The 20879-nt window shown below is 49.5% G+C and overlaps 1 protein-coding gene across 1 annotated transcript in view; it reads right to left on the reverse strand.

The window, feature by feature from the left end:
• Nucleotides 1-380: 380 nt before the first annotated feature.
• Nucleotides 381-20879, reverse strand: part of URB1 (URB1 ribosome biogenesis factor) — a 72571-nt gene continuing 52072 nt past the window's right edge. Inside the window, exons 30-39 of the mRNA XM_081558344.1 lie at nt 20390-20492; nt 11609-11769; nt 11063-11174; nt 9121-9227; nt 8454-8597; nt 7242-7351; nt 5214-5411; nt 3454-3695; nt 2472-3044; nt 381-1146 (exon numbers count right to left, since the gene is read on the reverse strand). Of these exons, the coding sequence (XP_081414470.1) occupies nt 965-1146; nt 2472-3044; nt 3454-3695; nt 5214-5411; nt 7242-7351; nt 8454-8597; nt 9121-9227; nt 11063-11174; nt 11609-11769; nt 20390-20492 (1932 nt within the window). The 3' untranslated portion in view covers nt 381-964. The remainder of the gene's footprint in view (nt 1147-2471; nt 3045-3453; nt 3696-5213; nt 5412-7241; nt 7352-8453; nt 8598-9120; nt 9228-11062; nt 11175-11608; nt 11770-20389; nt 20493-20879) is intronic.

Below are 20879 nucleotides of genomic sequence, written 5' to 3' on the forward strand. Positions count from 1 at the left end.
TCCGACTCTTTGCAACCCCATAGACTGTAGCCCACTGGGGTCTTCTGTCCGTGGCGATTCTCCAGGCAAGAATACTGGAATGGGTTGCCATGACCTCCTACAGGGGATAAATGCCGTTAGGGTAAATAAACAGCCACCTCCCCGGTGACGGACCGGGAATGTTGTGTGCCGACGTGGCAAGAGGCTACGTGCACAGCTTCAAATGAACAGGACCGAATTTTACCTGGCATGAAATTCATGAAATTTCATATTCAGTGTTTGTCAGCTACAATATCAATTTATATAGGAAACTTAAAAGTCAAATCCTGACCTCTAAAATGCAAGTTTCTGTAGAATAAAAATAGTCTGTGATTCAGTCAATAAAAATGAAACACAAAACCTAACAAAAATAGACATTTATTAACAAGTTATAAAATTCAAAGTCCTCTCTTTCAAACTGAATTTTTTAAAATGTAAGGCTGTCTTTTCCAAGCAGAAGTCAAAATAATTTTATACTTTAAGAATTTAGTACAACATCCTTTCATTTAGTAAAATAACTTTAACACAATACTGAAAGGGTTTATTTATTCAAAAAGTTACACAAAGCTTTGCTGTGACTTCTTATGAAATGGAAACTTGAAACATCTCTCTTCATGCTCCTGTGTCTCATATACTTTTAGACATTTCAACTTTAGCGTTACCTCAATTTGAGGTATTTCTCTGAGAAACAACGAGCACCTCAGAGGAAGGGTCTTCCCTGACCGGGGCTCGTGGGCCCAGGGCTGCCCAGGCCCACTGTAACCCTGACGTCTCTGCATACGTGGTCCCTTGAGCTTATTATGTGTCAGTCACCTAAATGAAGCCAACATTTCCCGTCAGAACAGCGGGTCAACATGCACAGCCTGCCATCTCACAGGCCTTCCAGGGAAACTCCTGACTCAACCCGACTCCTAGAGCCTGGAGCCGGAGATGCCAGCTGCAGGGGTCAAGTGTCGGGGACTGTGGATGCGATGTCCTTGCAGAGCCGGACGATGGCCTCCTCATCGCCCCCTTCTGAGTCCTTCGCGGCATCGAGGACCATCTGGACGTGGCTCAGGAGGGTGTCTGGCCGCTGGGCCCCCAGCCAGATGTCCTTAATGTACAGAGACACCAGGAACGCGGCGGCGGCTGAGGAAGGGACAACGAGGCTGTTAGGACGCAACCCAGTCAGCTGGGAATGAGCCATCCACCCCACGCATGGTGACCCAGGGCTCACGCAGCCCCAGGTGGCAACCTGCCGTGGGCATGCAGACACGTTAGTCCTGCCTGTGCTTAACTGCTGGGTTCATCTTTCCTGTAAGTTTTAAAACTTCTCTTTTCTCACGTGATGACTGTGTGTTGAATGTAAGCCTCTTCCTTGATGCTGACCCACCCAGGCCAAGAACCACAACTGAAGTTTGGGAGGGGTGGCCTGCGGGCCATGGGCACAGGCGAGCGGAGAAGGTTACAGGCCAGGGGAGGTTTACAGGCCAGGGGAGAGAGCAGGATCCCTCTGGGACCAGGTGAGCTCACCTGCCGGGCTGTGGCCCCGCCCCTTCCCCACCCCACTCCAGCCCTCTGTGAAGGGCCAACCCTCCCAGATGTGCACATGCCCACGGCCTCCCTGTTGCCCTCCTATGGCCTTTGCTGTTGCCTCATCCAAGCAGGCACACCTTTATCGCGTGCTAGGTCGCTTCAGCCGTGTCCAACTCTTTGTGACCCCATGGGCTGTCACCCCCCGGGCTCCTTTGTCCATGGGGATTCGCCAGGCAAGAATGCTGGGGCGGGTTGCCCTGCCCTCCTCCAGGGGTTCTTCCCTACCCAGGGATCGAATCTAAGTCTCTTACATCTCCTGCACTGGCAAGCAGGTTCTTTACCGCTAGCACCACCAGGGAAGCCCCCACACTTTTATCAAGCACCCACTAAACGCCATGCTGGAGAAGGAAACAGCAACCCACTTCAGTATTCTTGCCTAGAGAATCCTGTGTACAGAGGAGCCTGGTGGGCGGCTGTCCATAGGGTCACATAAGAGTCGGACACGACTGAAGCAACTTAGCAGCAGCAGCAAACGCCACACATGTGAACTGTGACTTGGGCGCCTGTACGCGCACATGTGTGTTCTTGTGACCACAAGATGCAACCTAATTCTCTGCGTGAATGTTAACGGTAGGAAGTTAGAAAGCCACGCAGCATCCCCAGGGGGATATAAGGCCAGCCGGAGGGCGTTCCTCTCTGCTGTTTCCCCGCCGCTCAAGGTCTCACCTGAAGGCAGAGGTGGGGCTTCCCTCTCCCCGCCACACTTGGGACCCAGGGGCTGACTCTCCGTGCTCCCCAGACCCAGACCCGTGCTGAGGGCTGTCCTCTCCCCCAAGGCTTCACTGACAGCGCCCGTAGGCTGTGAGAACAGGAAGTGCTCCTGGCCCCAAGCCCACCCAACGCGGTCTGCAGCCTCCAAGCTCAGCCCCCTGCGTTACCTTGAGTGGCCGCATCCTCCTCGGCGTCCAGGGAGGAGAGGTGGATGGCCTCGAGCACCGGCTGGAAGGGGCTCCCCGCGAGGCCCCGGGCTGCCACCAGACGCAGCAGGACGGCGTTGAAGAGGCCAGCTAAGCGGTCCTGCGGCCCCACCGGCTCTGTGGGGCCGCAGAACTGGCTGTACAGGCGGAAGAGGCCACTCATCACAGCGCTGTCCCCGAGGAGCTCAGCCACCACCGCCGGCCGTGGCAGGACGTGGCTCTCGAGCCAGCCCAGGAGGCCTGCCGTGTCCGCCCGGCCAAGTGGGCTCACGGCTGTGGAGCGCAGCACCCAGCCGGCCACCAGGGAGGCGGCGGCACCCACGGGGCCCAGGTCTTGGCACTCTGATTCGGCGCTGGGGAACTCGGGCCCCCAGTGGGTGAGGATGGACCTCAAGAGGCCCCTGCAGGCCTCCAGGCTGGATGCCGGCAGCTCGGGGTTGGCCGCCTCCTCCGCCTCACCGAGTCTCCTCTTCCGGCCCCGCGGGCCTTTGGCTTGGGCTGGCGCAACGGGCTTGTTCTTATCCTTGAGCATCTCTGTTACCCGTACACACGGAGGAAAAGAGAAAAGGCGTGAGACTGCTGTTCCCCCCTTCTCTGTCCCCACAGAGACGCAGAGGGTGGGGCATCCATGCAGAGGAGGGGACAGCTCAGAGCTGGGTTCCCATAGGATGCACCCCAGCACCTGGAGCTCGGGGCGCGGCTCAGTGTTTCCCTATGACCGTCATTACTGCTATTATAAGAGCTGAACACAGTGAGCAGCAGAGCCGGGTCCCCATCTCCCTTGAGCGCTATGAAGACAGACAGGCCCTGTCTCTAAGCCTCGTCAGCTGTGGACATGCTGCTCAGCGGTGGGGGGGAAGACCCCAGCTGCTCTGGGGTGGGGAGGGCAGCAAGCACGCCTGGGGAGTGTGAGATGAGACAGAACCACGGGGCGGACACTCACTCAGCAGCTCCCTGACTTGACACTTCTCCGCGGCGGCCCTCAGGTCCTCCTGGAGCCTGACGTCTCTCTCGACGAGGCTCCACTTGTGCAGGAGCACAAGGACGTCCCGGGTGGACAGCACCGTGGCGTTCACGGTGAGACGGTTCATGTCCTTGAAGGCCTGCAGCACGGTGGCCCGGTACCTCAGGACCGAGTTGAGCGCCCCGAAGAAGCCGGTCAGCTGGGCGGAGGCCAAGGTGGGCCTGTGGGGGGAGCCGACGATCCCGGGTTGGGGGAGAGCCACCTCATCACCTGCAGCCCAGGACCCGGGCGGCCGGGCAGCAGACAAGCCACAGACCTGAGGCGCCAATGGTCCACCCATAGCTCAGGCACCCCTTTCCAACAGACCAGGGCGTGGAGCCCAGCACCTCCCCAGGGGAGGCGGACAGGGGACCAGGGTCTGACCTCCACCCTGGTGGCACAGAAAGCTCTCTGGAAACCGGGAGAGGGTCAGGGTGCCAGCCACCCCGCTAACAACTCCATGACAGCTGTATTCTCTCCAACTCAGGAACTAAAGGCTGAGAAAAGCCCGTGGATAGCACCACCCATGGACAAGCCTGACGGAGGGCATTGGAAGGACATATATTCTTCCAAGTTCTAAGGAATTTAAAATTAAAAACTGTCTGCTCTATACAGTTTTCACATTTGTTGTTATTATTTAATAAATTTATTAAATAACTGTATCAATTTATTATTGATACAATTGTTATTCTGAATGACAACCAGTTCTTAGAGACCAGTGCGTCTTTGGTGGTGGTTCAGTCGCCAAGTCGTGTCCGACTCTTTGTGACTCCATGGACTATAGCCCACCAGGCTCCTCTGTCCATGGAATTTCCCAGGCAAGAATCTAGAGTGGGCTGCCATGTATCTTTGGACAACTCCAAAATAAAGACCCTGATGCTGGGAAAGATTGAAGGCGGGAGGAGAAGGGAACGACAGAGGATGAGATGGTTGGAAGGCATCATCAACTCAATGGACGTGAATTTGAGTGCACTCCGGGAGTTGGTGATGGACAGGGAAGCCTGGCGTGCTGCAGTCCATGGGGTCGCAAAGAGTTGGACACGACTGAGCGACTGAACTGAACTGAACTAAGAAACATGGCTACCCAGCATTGATTCAACAGCTAATTTCAGAACAACAGAAAACCAAACGCCCTGTTCTTTATCAAGAAAGTTTTCACTCTGAGATGACAATCCATTCGCTTTCCATCGTCCGGTTCCAATCAGCACACCTCTGTTCCCACACCACAAGTATGAGGACATGGTGTATTTTCTCTAACACAGTAGAATCTGACAAGCACTGAGTTCTCCTGAGGAAACTAGGCGTGTAATTCCAAGGGGAAAATACTGAAATTTTCTAGCAAATTCATGGCTGAAACGGAGCCTGTGCAAGCTAATACAGGTGGAGGTGAGTTTGGGAACAGCTTAACTTTCTTAGGTTTAAAATCATGGAAAACATGCTCTTTCTACATCATTTTGAGTGCTTGAATCCAAATATACAGATAGATGGTTTGGCTGCTAAAAATGATCCAGCGTGACAGGCTGCAAGTTTTCTGAGTGTACTAAATTTTCACAGTATGGAAAGGAACCTCCTAAGTTTAACTGTTAAAGAGGAGCTGGGGAAATTGGTGTCCTGAGGTCACCACAAGGACTGCAGCCCCGGCCCAGAGCCCACCTGTGGAGCCGGGACCATGGCGGGGGGGTGGGGGTGGGGGGGCTCACCTCAGGTGCTTCGTGAGCACAAGGAGAACGTAGAGGAACTCGTCCACCAGGTGGAGGGCCAGCAGCTTCGGGGGCTCCTGGGACCCAGGCTTGCAGGGAGGCTGTGCCCCGGCCTCCACTTCTCTGTTGCCCAGCGTGGTCACCCACAGCGTGTGCAGCAGGGAGATGAGGTTGGAGAGCAGCTCGGTCTCCAGAAACCTGAGGCCAAACATGGGGAGAGTCAGCTCTCTGTCACATCCTCTCCTCCCATCTCCTGGAGGGGGTGGGTGGGAACCAGCGAGGAGACGATGATGGAGGTGGCCACCCCCAAGGGGCTGGCTTCTTCCCCGGCCCCCAGCCCCTCTATGCGCTTACTTAGCCACTGCAGCCCCCAACAGGCATAGCACCTAAGGAAAGACAGGGTGTCTGCTACAAAATGCAGCTCCATCCCAGGGCGAGGCCGCAACCCTCCTTTCTCACCAAAAACTTTCTGGTCAAATAAACTTTCTCACCAACCCTCCTTTCTCCCCTCAGTCCCATCTAAGAGACACTCCGGAGCCTCTGTGGCACAGAAGGAAGAGCCTCCCCGCCCAGGAGAACAACCCACTCTAAAGCACAGAGGTAACAGCCAGGAGCAGACAATCAGCCAGTGCGGGCTTCGGAGAGAAGATACTACTTTCTTTTGGAGAAAAAATTTTAAGTTCTTTTTAAAAATGCACAAAAGAAGAAAGAAAGAAAAAAAAAGGCAAAAGAGTCTGGATATTCCCAGAATTATTATCACAGACATCTGTCTGAAGGAAAGATTCCCGCCACCGAGGAGCTGTCTGCTGAGACAAGAGTCATCTTTTCACATAGCCTCAGAGGTAGCAGACTGTTAGGAATCAAAATGTATCACGTTATGGACTGAACTGTGTGCCCTTCCTCCCCACCCCACCATTCACAGGTTGAAGACCCAACCCCCGCTGAGACTGTATCTGGAGGTGGGGCCTTTGGGAGGTCATTAGGTTTAGATGAGGTCAGGAGGATGGAGCCCCAGGACCGGATTAGCACTCTGTAAGAAGCTTGTGGCCCAGCTGGTAAAGAATTCACCTGCGATGCAGGAGACCTGGGTTCAATGCCTGGGTTGGGAAGATCCTCTGGAAAAGGGAAAGCCTACCGACTACTTCTATCTTGGAGAATTCCATGACTCCATAGTCCATGGACAGTCCATGGGGTCGCAAAGAGTCGGACACGGCTGAGCGACTTTCACTGTCACTGTCTGTCAAGCGGAAGAGACCAGAGCGCTCTCGTTCTCTCTCCCTGCTGGGACACGGTCCGCAGTGTGGTCAGCGGGAAGAGGGCTCTCATCAAAGCCAACTGCGCTGGCCCCCGGGAGGCGAGAAAATGAATCCGTGTCGTTCGAGCCACCCAGTGACAGGAGCCCCATCACAAGACAAGACACCCAGGCCAGCCCCTGAAGCCGCTCCAGTACAGGCCCTTAGCAGGGCATCTCGACCCTGGGCGGGAGTGGCGTGCTGAACCCACACCACCGCATGAGCCAGCGCTCCTGAAACCCAAGGCTCCGCGTTTCTGCCTCAGGGAGGGCAGCGGCCTCGAAACCTCAGAGAGAACCCCACTCCCGGAGAGCAGCCTGGGCCGCACAGGAGAGACGGAAAGGTGGTGTAGAGGACGAGGTTCTGGGGAACGCGGATTCTCCTGGATGTTCCCAGTGGACACTGGAGCTGCCATGGTCTCAGGATCTCCGCCCCACTCCCCTCTGCCTGATGCCCAGCGTGCATGCACCCGTTCTGCCTATACCCTCCCCATGCCCAGGGCGCATGCACTCCCCCGCCCCGCCTCATGCCCAGCACGCATGCGCGCTCTCTCTCCCCTGTCTCCCTCATGCCCAGTGCGCATGCGCTTTTCTGTCCCCATGCCCAGATGCAAGTGCGCTCTCCCCCCGCCCAGCATGCATGCGCGCCCCGCCCCCTCTGCCTGATACCCAGTGCGCATGCGCTCCTCCGCCCCTACCCGCGCCCAACCCCTCTTCCCAGAACACAAGGTGCTTACTTGCTCTCCAGGATGTTTAGGACCCACGTCAGGAGGCTGTGGTCCCGCAGCATCTCATAGGCAGACCTGGCATCCCGGGCGGCATTCTGCAGAATCTCCAGAATCCAGTTCTGTAAACCCCAAGCAAAAAGTCATTGGTCTTCCGTGGGAAAAACCTGACTTACATGAACCAGGAAAGGCCTTAGAAAAAGAGAACGGTGTGTCCCCAACTACACAGGCGGTCGCTGCACTAGACATATGCCAGGTCTGCGAGAATGGTGGCCGTGGGGGACCACTCGCCCCACCGTAACAGCCAGAGGGCACAGATGGCTGCAGGGAGAGCGCGAGCCTGGGGACACCCACCATCTAATCCATCACAAGGGGAGACGCGGCAAGGAAACCACACAGCCCTGCATACCGGCAGCCTGAGCCGGGACAGTGAAGACTCACTGCTAGTCCAGCCGTGAACTGCTGGGCAGCTCATTTCATCGCCTCCATTTTACCACATGGAGAGGACAGAGAGATGGGACTCTCGCTGGAACTGTTAACGGGGTGCTTCCCCCACATGGCATATGGGAATCTTAGTTCCTCCACCAGAGATTGAACCCATACCCCCTGCAGTGGAAGCATGGAGTCCTAACCACTGGAGCACCACGGAAGTCCCTAATTGGGTGCATTAGAGTTCTCACATGCCATAAAAAGTAGAAATCGACGTACTCAAATTCTGCTTATGCAGACTCACTCCTCTGTACCCATATTTTACGTGATGCCAGAGACAGACACTGATCAGGCTAGAAACTCATCAAAACCCCACAGGCTTTTCCTAGTTAACGTCTCACTCCACACGATTTCTTGCTCCAGGGACAGAGCTCACGGGTGGACTCCCTCATCAGCTATGAGGCAGGTGGTTTCAAAGTCCAACTTGTTTCCCAGCCAAGGTCTGATAAGCTGCAGTTTCTGTGTGTTATGTGACACGCTGGTGGCTTGCGCGTGTCTGGAAGTGCCTCAGTCGCTGTGGCGTGACGTGTTTCCAGAGCTCTCGGCCGCCCAGAGCCTCCTGGTTCCTCACTACCCACCTCCCTCCCCGCTGGCCCTGGGCGCAGGCGAGGACGCCGGGAAGCTAATGTGGAAGCAGGCGGTCAGATGAGGGTCCATGGGGACGCGACTTGCAGGTGGTGGAACCCCGAGCGAAGGGCCCCCCTCCCCAGCCCTCAGCCCCCTGGGGGCACCTACCTGGGCCGCCTCGTCGCACAGCGGGCTGCTGAAGAAGCACAGGATGATGTGGAGGACGCCCCGCCTGGCGCACAGCTCGAAGCAGTGCTTGTCCCGCATTCCCTGGCGGAGGAGCCCTAACACCCACTCCCGCTCCGTCTTCTGCTGTAAGGCCCCACAAACAAGAGACTGCCGTTAAACATGTGAAGGCTCTTTTTTTCCTTTCCTGAAAACTCTTCCAGCACCACTACTGTCAAGGGGTGGTGAAGACTGCACCATGGCAGCCCCCGACCCTCCGTTTCTGGGTCTGTTATTAAAAACCCTCCCTCTCTCCTCTCTGCTTCCATTTCTCCAGGTCAGGAATAAAGGACCAGGTCACGTTTACATGCTCAGCTGTGTTCTGTAAAAGCACATCAATAGTCAACCCTATGATTCAGCCAGAAAATAACAGCGAGGAGGCTGTGACTCGAGGCCTCTGGAGTCTGTGAAGTCTGAGAAGTCACCCGAGAATCAAGGTGTGGACTGGGAAGCATTTTCACAGGCAGGCCCCCCCACCAACCCTGACCCCCACGCCCACCCCCGCTGGTGCTCTGCAGCTGACAAGTCTCCGTGGGGAGGTGTTAGCGCAGTGGCTGCGCATCCCACTCAGGAGACTGGGGACCCCGTGGACCTCAGGGCAGGATGCTACCTTGAAGTCCGAGCTGTAGAAGAACTGGTAGAAGCCTGGAACTTTGCTCATGTTCAGGTACTCGTGAGACAGCAGGAACTTGTTGATCTTCATGTACATGTGCTCCTCTGTGAATACAAGCAGACCGTCGTCACTCAAAGGGAAAGTGAAGTTGCTCGGTCGTGTCCGACTCTTTGTGACCCCATGGACTGTAGCCTACCAGGCTCAGTAAAGCCTGGCTCATAGTAAAGCCTGTCCATGGGATTTTCCAGGCAAGACTACCGGAGTGGGTTGCCGTGTCCTTCTCCAGGGGATCTTTCCGGCCCAGGGATCGAACCCAGGTCTCCTGCATTGCAGGCGGATGCTTTACCGTCTGAGCCACCAGGGAAGCCCAACTGTCACTCAGGATGGTGCCAAAAGGACACCCTGTGGCCAGGTGGAGTCGGGGTGTGGGACGCTGGTTGGGGGGGCGGTCAGACAGAAATCCCTGCCCCCATGGGGCTTTCTAATTCTCATCCAGGTGATCGGTTCTCAAGAATTAAAATGCAGTAAGACACCTTAGGTCTACACGGCATAAGGGCTTCTCTCACGGCTCAGGAACCACTTGGGGATGTCCAGTCCTTCGCTGATACCACTCCCTCTGAGGCCTCAGCCTAAGCTCCAATCAGCTGGTGGGCAAAGTGCGGGCTGCCACACCGAAGACAGCACAGGGCTAATACCAGCTCATGGGCCTCCCACTGAGGGAACTTCCATAGCAAAAGGGGCTCAGACCTGCCCTGGGTTACTTGGCTCTGGGATGCAATAGAGCCAACACCTCCTCCCCTGGTCTTACCCTTGGACCATCAGCTCCCATTTATCCAAACCACATGCAGCCTCACAGCCCATCCAAGACCGCTGTTCTGAGCCCCCACACCGACAAGAGGTCTGATGTGGGACAGCTCACCGGGGGGCACAGAGTATCCCTCGTGACCTCGGCTAGGATATTTTCTCTGAAGAGTCTGTTTCTTTAGAGTCTAAATGGCTAATTACCTTCTTCCCTCCCATAATTTCTAAGGTTAAAAAAAAACCCATGTAATAAAAATGATACAGGAGCAGATGAAGATCAGATCTGAATTCCAACAACAACTTGACTGCAGACTAATTGCGGGGCCTGGACAAACTATTTGGGATTCCCAGGTGGCGCGAGTGGTAAAGAACCCACCTGCCAATGCAGGAGACCTAAGAGATGCAGGTTCGATCCCTGGGTCAGGAAGATGCCCTGGGGAGGAAATGGCAACCCACTCCAGTATTCTTGCCTGGAGAATCCCATGGACAAAGGAGCCTGGCGGGCTACAGTCCATGGGGATGCAAAGGGACAGACATGACTGAAGCGACTTAGCAGGCATGCACAGACAAGCTACTTAACCTTGGGGTTAACCTTCAGCTGGAAGGCTGTCTCCTCGTCTGAAAACAACCACGTTACCTGCAAACAGCCCTGTGGTCCCTAATGGCATCAACATTCTGTAACTTTTCACTAGTGACAAAAAGAAAAGTTCCCATGACTCGCACTCAGAGCACCCCGAGTGGGCAGCTGTGAGGACAAAGCGGAGCCCTGTTCTGTGCCCTGGTGATGCGGGCACCGGGACCCACAAGCTGCTTGTCCTCCTGCTGGTGAGCTGCACTGATGCTGACCCCCGAGCTTGGAGCGTGGCTGCCAGCACCGATGGGGCGTCTGCGTCAGGCCCCCTCCAAGTGCTCGAGTGCAGATCTGTGACTCCCTCAACAGGCCCTCTGGTGGAGCCCAGGCAGATAGGAACACACACTCATCCCCCATCACACTCACACACACTCTCCTGCACCTTCCACTTGTGACCCTCACACACGTGCTGGTGGACTGGTCATGCCAGTGGGATTAACGCCGCCAAATGGCCTTGCTCAGCCTCAGAATTTCCACCTCACCCCGACCCGATTCTAGCAGCAGTACCTGGTTTCAAAATCTGCAAGGCTGCCTTGGCAATGAAGAGAGTCAGGGTGAAGGTGAGTCTCATGTTCTTGGTTCGGATCCCGTTCCGGACCACGTCCAACAGGTACAGTACCTTAAAAGCAGGACAAAGGGTGGGGTTGGGGGGGAGAATTTGCAGAACAGCTGTGACTAGCCTTGTCTAGTGCAGCCTAAACCATGGCTTTGCAGGGTGGCCTGCTCCTCACATCCAGGGGCTCACACCCTACCCCACCCCCACCTCAGGGCACGGCTTCTGTGTGTCCAGGGTGACAGCTGCTGTAACCTGAGTTCAGATCAAGGAACCAGTCGACAGAAATGAGAACTGCTCTGCCCTCCATGACACGGGAAGAGTTCTTGTAAGGGGAGACCTCTCTCTACCACCCAGGGCTGAGGACTCAAGATGCCCTCTGGTACCACCCCCCGCCCCGCCAGGAGGAGACAAGACTTCGGTTCTGTATCAGAGTCTCTGGGCAATGCCTCTGAGTTCTTCAGGAAATCCTCCCACCAGGCTCCCTCAGCCCCACTCACCTGGGGCTGCTCCCGGAAGCGCGCCCCCTCCAGCTGCGAGTAGTAGGCCGCCAGCACCGAGTAGGCCGCGGCGCGCATCTGTGGGTCGTAGCTGCTGAGGGCCGCGACAGTCAGGCCCAGAGCATTTGAATCCACAAATTTTCTACAATCCACCACAAATTCTGAGGGAGATAAAACACAGCGTTAAGTACACACACACACAACACACACAAAATGATTCCATGACATGTGTGCAACACGCAGAGTTCCATTTGCTTTTGCAGTTTACCATTATCAGCAACATGTGTGTGTGCCAGACACAGAAATGCAAGTCCCCCTCCTGCTCCCTTAAGTTCTGCTGCGATTGTCTAAAAGACTGTCTCCCCTCCCGTGGCAACGATCACATGCCTTCAGTTTCTAAGACACTTGTAAATCCCAATGAGGACTCTCTTTCATCACTTCTCAAAATACCCAGTGAGTCAGAGAACCAAGGTGACATCAGGACCCACCACTGAGGTCCCAGCATGAAGAAGCCTGAGGGGACATAACTGGGGGGGCGGGGGGGGAGGGGGAAGGGACTTAGCAGGAAAAGCCAGCTTAGTCAGTCTGATGAGTGATCTTGGAATGTACTATCAATAAAAGATAAACCGAAAAAAAAAAAGATATACCACTGATAATATTTTCTACAACTCAAACTCTCTCCCCAAAATTTAAGACTTAAAAAGATAATATCCACAGTTTAAACAAAAAAAAAAGCTAAAAATAAATCAAGAAGAAAAATGATAATAGCTACTTCTTCTTAGTCCAGACAGCTATATAGACACATAACGGTCCTCAAATGGGGGGTTGTCCAAAAGTGCAGAAACCACAGGGTGGAGGACCTGTGGCTGTGCCTGCAGTCCCTGCCTTGGGGTGACAGAGCTGAGAGGGGCTGAATCACGCCAGGGGGCGGGGGACCCGCACATCACACGAGCTCTCTTCCTCCTCCTCCGAAGCAGCAAGAGCTCCTGGAAGCCGCTTACATACGGGTCCCTTCCCCTTTCTCAGCTCTCACACCGTATTGCAGAATGACCACCATTTCCACTTCCAGCAAGGAGACAGACAGGAACGAGACTCCTCTGTCCAAGTAAAAAAACGACTGAAGGCATGAACTAAGGATTTTCAAGACACTGGACATGGAGCAACAGAGGACGGTGATCCCTGAAAACGGGAAACCAGGGGACCCTCCGACTGTTGTAGCTTACACCCGGGGCGTTCCCAGGCCGTGCACAGCGGGGCAAACCGAGGCAGAGTCCGGGCAGCTCTGAGCTGAGACACAGAGCCGGGGGTGGGGGTGGGGGCTGGGAGGCCGAGCCCGGGAGAAGAGTGCTCCACTAAGAGGGCTCCCATTGGCAACTGCACGTGAGCAAGTCACCCCAGGCTGGGAAAGAACCACGCAGGGGGATGAGCAGAGACGACCCCAGGCTTCCACCTGCCTGGAGACAGCTCTGTTCCCACCTGCCAGGGCCAAGTCCCCACAGCACCCAGGGACAAGGTAGAGGGCTCAGGGCACCTCACTTGTGCGGCAAAGGTCCTTCCAGACTAAATGTTGCTTTGGTCCCACCTAACAGACCTTAAAAGCAACACTGGAAAGGATCAAACCATTTCTAAGAAACTTGGATGTGTACTAGAACAAAGCTGAACAACATTTCACAAGAATACCAAAAATGCCCAGCCTCAAAGAAGGCAAAACTCACAATGTTTGGCTTCCAATAAAAATCGCCAGATAGTCAAACAAGCAGGAACATGGTCCATTATGAAGAGAAAAACGTACTATTTGGAAATGACTTGTAAATGACACAGATAAGAGAATTAGTAGACAAAGACATTTATAAAGTTAGCAGCGCCAAATTCTACATGCTCAGGAAACTAGAGGATGGACTTCCCTGGTGGTTCAGTGGTAAAGAATCTGCCTGTTAATGCAGGAGACATGGGTTCAATCCCTGGTCTGGGAAAATCCCACTTGCCTTGGAGCAACTAAGTCTGGGCCACAACTATTGAGCCTGTGCTCCGGAGCCCGGGAACTACAACTACTGAGCCTGCACACCACAACTAGAGAAAAGGCCGTGCAGCCATGAGGACCCAGCACAGCTAAAAATACATAAATAAACAAAAAGAAGCTACAGGAAAGACTGGGTGTGTTAAGGAGAGACATGGAAGATAAGAAAATCCTAATCAAGCTTCTAGAGATAAAAATTTAAAACGTCTGAAATGAAAAATGCACTGGATGAATTGTTGACAATGTAAACTGGTACAGTCACTAAGAACAGTATGGAGGTTCTTTAAAAAATTAAAAATAGAGCTCCGATATGATTCAATAATCCTACTCCTGGGCATATATCTGGAGACAACCATAATTCAAAAAGATGCATGCACCCCAATGTTCACTGCAGCACTACTCACAATAACTAAGACATGGAAGCAACCTAAATGCCCATCAACAGAGGAATGCATAAAGAAGATGTGGTGCGTTTATACAATGGAATATTACTCAGCCATAAAAAAGAGCAAAATAATGCCACTTGTAGCAACATGGAGATGAACTTGGAGATTATCATACTAACTGAAGTAAGCCCGAGAGAGAGAGAGAGAAATAACATATGATATTGCCTATATGTGGAATCTAAAAAAAAAAAAATATGAACTTCTTTATGGTTACCAAAGGACCAGGGAGGAGAAATAAATTAGGAGTATGGAATTAACATACATACACTACTATATAAGAGGGAAAAAAGGCCTACCTTAAAGCCCAAAGAACTATACTCAATATTTTGTAATAACCTATAAGGGAAGAGAATAGATACATTTTTGTATAACTGAATCATTTTGCTGTATACCTGAAGCTAATACAACATTGTAAATTAACTATACTTCAACAAAACAAACAAACAAAAAAGAAAAATGTACTAGATAAGCTGATCAGAAGATTAGACACTGCAGAAAAAAAGATCTGTGAACTTGAAGACACAACAGAATTTAACCAAACTGAAACACAGAGAGAAAAAAGAATTCTAGAAACATGAGCAACGTAAGCTGTGGGACAATTTCAAGCAGGCTAATACATGTGGAAGTGAAGTCCCTGAAAATGAAGAAATAATGGCCAAAACTCTTCCAAATTTGAAAAACTACAAACCTACAGGGCCAAGACAGTCACTGAACATCCGAAACACAAAAAAATAAAGAAAATTACACCCAAGCTTATCATAATCAAATTACTTGAAACCAATGATTAAAAAAATCTTAAAAGTGGTCTCAAAACATAGAGAGGAGCAAAGATAAGAATGGCAGATTTCCTGTTAGAAACAATGCAATCTAGAATCAAGGCGTCAACATCTTTAAAGTACAATAAGAAAAAAACTTGTCAACCTAGAACTTTATACCCCATGAAAATCTTTCAGAAGTTAAGACTTTTTAAAAGCTGAAATAATGGATCACCAACAGCCGTGAACTACAAGAATTCTTCAAAGAAGTGTTTTGGGTAGAAGGAAAATGATAGAAGATAGAAATCTGGATCTACATAAAAGAATGAAGAGAACAAGAAATGATAACTTTGGGATAAACATAAAATATTTAAATCCCTTTAAAAGATAATTGGCAGTTTGAAGCAAAAATAACCACATATTGTGAGCTTTTTAACACATGGATGGAAAATTTATGATACATATAGCATGAAAGCTAAGAGGGGAGAGAGAGATACTAATCTAAGGTGCTTCTAGTATCCATGAAGTGGTATAATCTAACTTGAAGGTAAACCACAATAAATTCAATATGTATATAATAAACTCTAAAGCAACCAACACACACACACACGTACATACACTCACAAGCACACAAACTAATTACAGCTAAAAGTCAATAAAGACAATAAAGTGGAATCAGATCAACAATCAACATTAAATATAAATGGTATATACATTCCAATTAAAAAGCATTACTTCATGGCAAATAGATGGGGAGAAAAAATGGAAACAGTGACAGACTTAATTTTTTGGGCTCCAAAATCACTGTGGATGGTGACTGCAGACATGAAATTAAAAGGCATGACTGAGACTGACTAACAGTAACATGGTCAGACTAGATGAAAAAACAAAACCCAAGTATCTGCTGTCTAAAAGAAACCACTTTTAATCTCAAGATGCAGATTTTAAGTAAAAGGATGGAGCGGTGATCATTTTGAAATGTATACAAATATCAAATCATTATGTTATGCACCAGGAACTAATAGTGCTGTAGGTCAACTATACTTGAAAAACAACAAACAGACAAACCCAGAGGAAAAGAGATCAGATTTGTGGCTACCAGACGCAGGGGCAGGAGGAGGGAAAAGTGATGAAGGAAGTCAAAACCTTCAAACCCCCAGTTATAAAATAAATAAGTACTAGGGATATAATGTACAATACAATAAATTTAATTAATACTATTGTATGCTATATATGAAAGTTGGTAAGACAGTAAATGCTGAATTCTCAGCACAAGGGAAACATTTTTTTATATTTCTTTAATTTTACTGTATATGAGGTATTGGATGCTCACTCAACTGACTGTCATAATCATTTCATGATGTATGTTAAGTCAAATTGCTACGTTGAATATCTTAAATTTATACAGTGCTGATGTCAATTATATCTCAGTAAAACTGGAAGGAAAAAAAAGTAAAAGGAAAAAAGAATAATTAGAAGACTCTTCTGCTCAAACAGCTTACAAACTAAATTTTCTCATTTCTAACAAGTGACTACTTCTGATGGGAGGGGGAAAAATTTTCAAAAGCTTTACAAAGCATCAAACTGAGGGATAAAATTATACTATTTTGGGGAAGATGAGATATATTTAAGATACACCTACATACCTATCGATACATAATAAAAACACATAAATAGAATAAGTTTGGGAAAGAGAACTTTCTAAACATTTAATAGTACACTCACTAAAAATAGCTAGTATTTAGCAGTAATCACTGACACTTTAAAGACAAAAGGATTTTCCATATGTCCATGAGGAAAAGTCAATTTCACATTCTGTGGGATCTGCTATTCTCTGGAAGTCTCGGCTTTGTAAAACGTATGGAAAAGAGCTGCTCCTTGAGAGTTGAAAATATAAAAGGTGATCAAAAAACAGAAATACCAGTCACTTTGTTTAAGAACCTCAAAAACAGCAATCTCCCCTTGTGACAACAAATCTGTCCTGGCTTAACCAGGACAATTATCAAGGATTAAAATATAAAAAGCAGTCCACGTTTTAAGGGGTTCAGTGGCAGTGCAGTGGTGCTGTCAGAGCATCAGGAGCTTTCTTCATCACACCTCCTCTCACACCATCTCCTAGAGGCGGCCTGGCCAGGAGGGCTCGTCCCAGGGAGGGTCCATCGAACCCGCGTCCAGGGCCCCAGTGAGAACCGCACAGGGGCCTCCCTGTTCTGTGAAACAGCAACTGAAGGGCTCGGCCTGGCTCTCCTGAGGACAACAATGTTCTGTACGAGCGTTTGTCACTGCCATTGCTAACAGCCTTGGCTGGCCCTGCTTCTCAGCCAAGGACTCAAAGGAGAGAAGCAGCAAGGTTAAGAAAACAGGTTCCCATTTCCAGCAAAGGGTTGACATGCAACGCTGACACTGGTTCTCTCAAGCCTGGCCACCACACCAAAAACCAATCACACACCCAGTTTAGGATTACAAAATGTTCAGCAACACTTGGACCCCGGTGAAAACATACTGTGAAATACTTCTGCCACACACGGCATGGATGAACCTCACAAATACAATGTGGATAAATGGAGCTTCTACAAAAGAGAGTGTTTAATGTCATTTAAATAAAGTTCAAACATAGGACACTGGCCCCTACTGAGGGGGAAGGGGTACTGGCCAGGAAAGGGCCTGGGGGGCTGTTGACTATGTTCTGTTCCTTGATCTGACTGGTGGTTTTTCCCCCAACTCATATATATATAATATGATCTGTATGGGTTTCTATATATCACACTTCAATAAAAGTTTATTTAAAACATCGTTCATGCTCACTTATCCACCAGGGCGAAAGTAAATGCAATAATAACTTAAAAAAAAAATAACAATATGAAAAAAAGATTCATGACTTAAATCAACCACAATAAGCCTTTGGCCATTATAAATGCTGTTCACAGACTTCTGTTTTATTCAACTTGTCCCTTTACTACTAGTTTTTCCCTCCTGATGAATTCGTATGCTTCCCTTTATCAGATGATAAAAATTTGTTTAAAATATTCTGCTTCCATTTTTGTTGCTGTTGTTGTTCTGGATTATAAGCAAGTAGCCCAGAGCAAAATTTAATGACCTAATTTTTCTTGGTGTGCTTGTTTTGCCTTTCTATTTGCCTATCTATTTCTACACTTTTTAAAAATATTCTACTTCAACGTGAATGATCATAGTGTAACCAGTATTTTAAGCTACCGCAAATCCTTTCTGGATAGACATGATCCGCAAATGTTATAACAATAAAATGTAAAACGGGCTGTATTTCCCTTATTTGAAAGAACATTTGCTAGTTACCTCTCTTCACAAAAGGCCTTTCAGATCCTGTCCTTCCCCTACCCTCCTTTGTCCAAAAAGGGCAATATTCAAGATCCTGAGAACAACAGTCCTGATTTTACTATTTCTCTATTAAAGTGTTTTCCAAGCCTCTGCCTTCTGCCTCCTAAAAGCTCTATTGAAAGGCAGGGCAACAGGCTAAATGACTGGTAGTAATTCACTGAAGTTGCATCATATTTTTAGACTGTGGAAAATCTGTTTTCATATTTGATGAGAAACAGACTTCGCCGGCACAGCCGAGGCATGGGGGGATCGAAGAGCGCAGAACACATGCCTCCCCCAGTCGCTGGTACTAGTCACCACTGGCCATCAGCATCACCCGGCATTTGCACTTGCTCTCTTGCAAAGAAGACTTAGCTCAGCCACAGAACCAGGTGTGCAAGGAAGGGGGCTGTCTCTGAGAATACAGCCCTCTCATTCTTCCGTTAGGAACTGAAGGGCAGTGGTGGAGGATCAGCAAATCTGGTCACAAGGAGCAACATTTGAGTATAAACAGATGTCAAGTTTAGAGAATTCCCCAGTGGTCCAGTGGTTATGGACTCAGAGCTTTCACTGCGTGGGCCCAGGGTTCAAACCCTAGGCAGGGAACTAAGATCCCACAAGCTGCATGGCTGGCAAAAAAAAAAAAAAAGAGATATCAAATTTAAAAAAAGAAAACATAGGAGTGATCAGGAGGCATGGCCTCCCAGGGCACCTAATCTACACGGCCATGGCAACCAGGAGGGTCAGGGACCCTCTCAGGCAGCACACTGACTGGTCCTCACGATGCATCAGAGGGAGCCCAACATAGCAGATGGATGAGGCTCCCGCTTAGGGCCACGTGAGGAGCAGTAGTGACCACTCCTGCCCTCCCAGCCAGGAAATGTCAGTGCAGGGGAGCCGGGACTCCCCTGGCTGGCAGTCACTGGGAGAAAGGATGAGGAGGAGAGACGGTGGATCGCCAAACGGTGGGGTGGATCAGAACATCCAACGCGGCTGGACCTACACGCCACACCTTATATAAAAATTAGCTCAAAATAGGCCTCAGACTTAAAAGTAAACGCTACAACTATGAAACTTTCAGAAATAAACGTGGGAGAAATTCTTCAGGATGGAGGGATGGGCAAAGAGTTCTTAAGACTTGATACCAAAAGCTTGACCCATAAAACGGAAAACTGATAAACTGGACTTCATTGGAACTGAAGACTTCTGCTCTTTGAAGAAGGGTGTTAAGAAGGTGAAAAGATAAGCTTACACACTGGGAGAAAATATTTGCAAACCACATATCAAACAAAGCATTCATAACTACAATATATAAAGAACCTCAAAACCCAAGAGTAAAAACAAATAAAACCCATCAGAATAAATGGGTAAAAGACATGAATTGACATTTCACCAAAAAGGATTATAGATGGCAAGTAAGTCACAAGATGTTCAACATCATTAGCTATTAGGAAAAAGCAAATACATACCACATTGAGATAGCATTACACACCAATTGTTAACAAGATGTCCCAAACTAACAGACCCGACCAGCCTGGGAATATCAGACCCAGGTCTTGACCAGTGTGTACCTGTACATGTTTCTGTTCTGTCTCTCCAACCCATTCACCTGCGAAGATTCCCACACTCAGGGTAGCAGACACAAAATACCATTTCAAAAATATACTTAAACCAAGAGAAAGCCAACCTTAGCAGGCTCTCACTCACTGTCAAGGACAAAATCTCTCATTTCAGTGAGAACTCAGAAAAGGCTCTTGCCATTGCAATTAGGAAAACATCAAAGACATACCCAGATTTTAAAATTATAATTAAAAAAAAAACCAACCACCACCGTGTATTCAAAACATTAACTGTTACTTTGCTGAAAATCACTGGAAGGAATAGGTGAGAAGGCAGTTGAAGATCCTTCAAGAATTATTTTCAAGATTAAGGTCCTAATCGGGTAATTATGGGGGCTTCCCAGGTGGCACAGCAGTAAAGAATTTGCCAGCCAATAAGGGAGACACAGGAGACGCAGGTTCAATCCCTGGATCAGGAAGATCCCCTGGAGGAGGAAATGGCAACCCACTCTAGTATTCCTGCCTGGGAATTCCATGGACAGAGGAGCCTAGTGGGTTACAGTCCACGGGGTCGCAAAGAATCGGACACAACTGAGGGACTAAGCACTCACACACTGGTGATTATGGTAAAAATTATGACCCCTCCACCCACTCTGGAAGACCCCAGTTACCTGGCCTGGTCAGTTCACTGAAGAGATGAAGGAGGAAACAGGGGTCATAAAGGTCACCGAGATCCACTGTGCTTCTGTCTTTAAATATCGGCTCCTGTGCGTCCTGAAACAGCCCAAGTCAAACAGAAATGAGAAGTTCAACCTCGTAAATGTAACACCATGTGGATGTCTGCCCACTATCACTTAGAGTTCAAATTATTCTGAATATTCAAGTGCACTTTAAAAAAATGTTTCTATATAAAAAAACCCAAACAAACAGGGCTTGTACATGAAATGATACCTTTGATATCTGCTTTGTGGAAAGAAGTTATAAATGAAGTTAAGTGTGGCCAGTGCTGACAACTGATGAAGCTGGCTAATGGGTATATGGGTTCTGTCTCTATACCTTTGCATATGGTTTGAGTTTTACGTACAAAAAGTGAACAAATCACAAGCAAAACAGTGCTTGTATTTTATAGCAGCTAAAGCCAGATGGCTCTGCCCCAGGCCC

The sequence above is a fragment of the Giraffa tippelskirchi genome, chromosome 2 (genome assembly GCF_054371585.1).
Source record: "Giraffa tippelskirchi isolate mGirTip1 chromosome 2, T2T-mGirTip1v1.2.pri, whole genome shotgun sequence".
NCBI classification, from domain to species: Eukaryota; Metazoa; Chordata; class Mammalia; order Artiodactyla; family Giraffidae; genus Giraffa; species Giraffa tippelskirchi.